At 39.3% G+C, this 4,273-nt stretch overlaps 1 protein-coding gene across 1 annotated transcript in view; it reads left to right on the forward strand.

Moving 5' to 3' along the window:
- Positions 1–1,387: 1,387 nt before the first annotated feature.
- LOC133115397 (myc-associated zinc finger protein-like) overlaps positions 1,388–4,273 on the forward strand; it is a 14,712-nt gene continuing 11,826 nt past the window's right edge. Inside the window, exons 1-2 of the mRNA XM_061225291.1 lie at positions 1,388–2,626; positions 3,427–3,577. Of these exons, the coding sequence (XP_061081275.1) occupies positions 2,594–2,626; positions 3,427–3,577 (184 nt within the window). The 5' untranslated portion in view covers positions 1,388–2,593. The remainder of the gene's footprint in view (positions 2,627–3,426; positions 3,578–4,273) is intronic.

Raw genomic sequence — 4,273 nt, forward strand, 5'->3', positions numbered from 1 at the left:
AGGTGAATGGCTAGATTTCCATATGACAGAGAAAGAGCGCATGGTTGATAAAAAACATTTCTAGCATAGGCCGTTCCTGTCATCTTGTGCAACAAGAGTTAATGTATCATGCGACAATGACAATACGGAGTGTGGCTGCAGGGCTTAAGTGTGCGAGCTTAAGACTCCACATGCTCCAGCTACTGATGCAGTCAATGGAGAGGCTAAAAACAAGGGCCACACAGGGACAAGACAACACAGAACACAAACAGTGGTTACTTTGAATTCAGTTCAATTCTAACCTAGACATGCTGAGGCAGAGCAAACGCAAGATGTTAGCATCGAATGCTAAAAATCTGGTAGCCTAATTAGGCTAGTGATGGTATTTTAAGTAGCTGGATAGTGTAAAACATTTTGTTGCTTTTAAATATTATACCAACGGTCTATTTTCATTCTTTTCACAACTTTTCACCAGCGCTGGTATAGAGGTATGAAATGAGGTAAACCAATGGTAGTGGAGCTGCAATATCATTGGTCAAACCGTTGTTAAGGGAGTGAGTCGATAGCAGGCAAGTAAGCTGTTTCGGACAGCTTTTCACATTCTTTAGTCCTTTATATATTCAGTGTATTTAGCCACAAATGTAACACCGCCACCTACTGGGAAGGCATTAGACCAAACATGCGGAGCATTGTTTCTGGCAACCTTTAAAACGGCATTCTAATCGTGTTGTTATTGAACTTTTTTCTATCGGTTATTGCTTCTACTAATAATGATTGATATGATCATTTCAGTAACACATTTTAATTCATTACTAAATTCACTCCTGGTCTTGGCTGCATTTATTTAACAATTACAGAAATTCAGTATAAAAATTGAACGATTTAGCCTAATAAAGTGAGACCTGGGCATTATTCCTCATTGCTCATTTTCTGCTGCTTTCGGTGTGAATTAAAATATATTTATTACATTCCAGAAAGCATGTTGACAGGACTGCCTGTGTAAGATCTCTGCACTTGAGGTTTTAGACCAACCAGACCATTTCTAAGAAATTATCGTTCTGAATATGAGAAATGTGGTAGGATATTGGTAACTATTTATAGTGCACAGAGACTGTGGACAATATTTAATCGTGCTACGAGTGAACGCAACCACTAGCACTTTTAACACAGTTAACACTGTGTCCTATAGCTGCTGTCCTGTTATTTCATCGCAAGCGGACATTTAAATGTTCAGATCTCTCCAGGCATCTTCTTCTTTAACGGTGCCGTTTATATAATTTCTGAAATGTTATATCTATGGGATTTTACCGCAGTTTGAGTGGATGCCAATACCTGCATAATATTGTTTTCCCCTGTTTGGTGTAAGACGGCGTTTCATTTAGCTAGATATTTTCCGTCGGCTCAAACGTGAAGAGGAGGGGGCAGTCTGAGCGCGACACCAGCAGAACCTTTACACAAGGAGCCAAGCGGAGAGAGGGAGGGGGTTTTCATGCCAAAATACCTTCCCTTTAAAACAAGGGGGACATAGCGGAGAGGAGAATAGAGGGGGGAGAAAATAAAACATAAAAAAGAAAAGGAGGAAGAGCGAGAGGGAGGGAGGGCGAGAGATATAGAAAAAAAGAAAGATGACATCTTTTCAATTGAACACCCGAGGCGGAGCGACGGGTTGCGGCCGAATGGGAGCGCTCTAATTGGGGCTGAGGACTGAACGCGATACCGAGGCTTCAACAACCCAACACTTCGGCCTGACAGGAAAATAATAAAATTAGCGTATTTTAATGGATATTGTAAAGAATGTTACCTAGTTAATGTTATGGCTTGTAAAAATAATTTATATTGTTCTGATTAATCGCATTTGGTCGTTGAAGAATAGCTGTAACATCAATTGTTTTCCTAATTGCTAGCAAGCTAGCATTAGCTAATTCATGGAGATTTTAATTAATTATTAACTACATCTTTAATATATAAGCCTCGCACGCTACTGCTGACAAGATTACATGGGGTTTCAACAAAAAAAGTTAAACATGCATTCTACACTACCAGACCGCATCAATGGCTAGCTAGCTAGTTAACCTACCTAATTATATGCTAGGTGTCTAGTTAAACAGCCTGCGAGATAGCTATGGTTTCGTTTACCGAGCTACCCAGTAAATTAGCTACATGAAAAAATAAATAACGTATAAATATCACTGCAGATTTTGTTTTGCGTTTTTATTAAGCGGTTCTTAAAAGTTTCATTTCAGTTGCGATTAGGGTGCAATTGCTAGTTAGTTAATTAGTTTGGAAGCAATATTGCCAAGGTTAGATAGTTCAGGAAATATGAACCAACAAAATATAGGGATTATTTTTGGGATTGCTGGCTAATCGTAAATAACGATACTGCTCGTGTCAAGAAAAAAATAATAAAGATTAAGATTTTACACCGTTAATTGCAATTTACAGAAATACTTGCATGTCATTTTAGTTTAATTTGTCGATATAACCTAAAGTGCAAGAGAATAGTCAAGACGTTGTCATAAAGGAGACTACACAAATTATTGTCACAAGGATTAACGTTTTTAGTCATATTATTAAATTTTTGTTGCTTTAACAAATATTGTCTTTGAATTTCAAAATGGATGCTGCTTGGAGCAATTTTCTGTTTCAGGTAAGTTGAAGTTTATTATGCTTTGTGACTCGTCTGTGTGCATTGTATTTGGTGTGTGTACTGAAATGATAGGTTTTCTCGGTCCCAAATTTGCAGAGACCAACATCTCCCCGCTGATTTGAGAACAATTTTAAATATGCAAACATAGGCCTGGTGAGCTGAAATATATTTACTTAATTTGATTATTTTGAACACGCGATCTTCCATGACTCCGAAGCCACGGAAGATCATCTCAAAAGTAGCATTGGTAAATAGGTTATCCATGGCTTCGTATAGCCCAAAGCCTCGTCAAAATATAAAAATAAACTCTATATCCGGTGAAAAGTAGCTGCTACAATTAGCTGCTACAATTCAGTAGCAGTAAATGGATGTTAAGATAGCATCCTCACCAGACACTCTTACCTAGAGCAGCTCGTATTTTGGGAGAACACAAGTTCTTGTAGTTTCATTGCCACCATTCCTGGAATTACTGTTGATCTGTGTTAAAGACAAAAAAGAAAATATAATGTGGATGGATTTGGACGAAATGTGGTACCGCTGGACAGAAAGGTAATCCCAGCCGAGTTCTGTCTGCTAAGTTTACAAATGTTAAAGATTGGCCCGCTTGTGAATTCCAGTCCAGTCTACAGTATTTTACAGCGTCCACGTCTAACTGTGAACAATTAGACTGAACAATTACTGAATTTTTCATCTGACCTGACATCACCAGGAAACATGAAAACAATTGCAAACAAAGCGATTCCATTGTCAAATAAACTGTGTCCACAGCAGAAGTTTTTTTTGTTGTTGTTGTTCTCCAGACTGCACCTACCCAAAACCAAGCTGAGACAACTCTCCAATCAGATCTCCTCCCCGACCTTACAGGTTCTGCCGAGAACCCACCCACAGAACACATAGCCCCGCCCCCCTCCACTGTGGACACAGCCGCTCTGAACGAAGAAGCCGTGCCAGGTGAGGGGCGGGGCTACTCATGTCCATGTGCTCTGTTGACATCAGTTGGGCGTACATAAGGCGATTTTAGTATACGGGCAAAAAGTAAGACGAGTTTTCTGACAAACTGCAGAAAATCCACTGAAATAAAATAAAAAATGAACGTAAATATATTAATTGATGTTAACTAGGTTTTGCTAAGCAAACTTAAAGGTAATACTTGTGTCTTAAGTTGTTGTGTTTTAACTCTTTCGCCGCTTTGGTTTGAACACTGCCTTTCAGTTTGCTTGATTCTATTTTCTATTTTGAAATCCTAAATAGTAAGATATTACGCGATTGTGGCCACAGCCATGATCTCTCTCTCTCTTACTTCGAGGCCTTGCTGTGTTTCTCACATCAGTCTCTGGTGAGGAGGCGCTCTTTCTTTCTTCTTTCTTTTTCCCCCCCCCCGAAAAACAACAAAACAATTGTAGGTAACTAAGATGTAAAGGTTTTTAATGTTTTGTGGAGTTGGTGAGTTTTTGTGGGGGGATATGTAAAGGTTTTTTAAACGTTTTGTGGAGTTGGTGAGTAAATGTGTTTTGTGTGGGTAAGTTGGGGGACTCCCCCACAGTCCCTTGTCACAGGTTTAGGGGTGTGCCTGAGGGAGTGGGAAATAATGAGGCTTAAGAAGTGGGCTACGAAAGCAGGTGCTTCCAGAATGAATGGAAGTGATGG

This window comes from Conger conger, chromosome 16, assembly GCF_963514075.1.
Source record: "Conger conger chromosome 16, fConCon1.1, whole genome shotgun sequence".
NCBI lineage: Eukaryota > Metazoa > Chordata > Actinopteri > Anguilliformes > Congridae > Conger > Conger conger.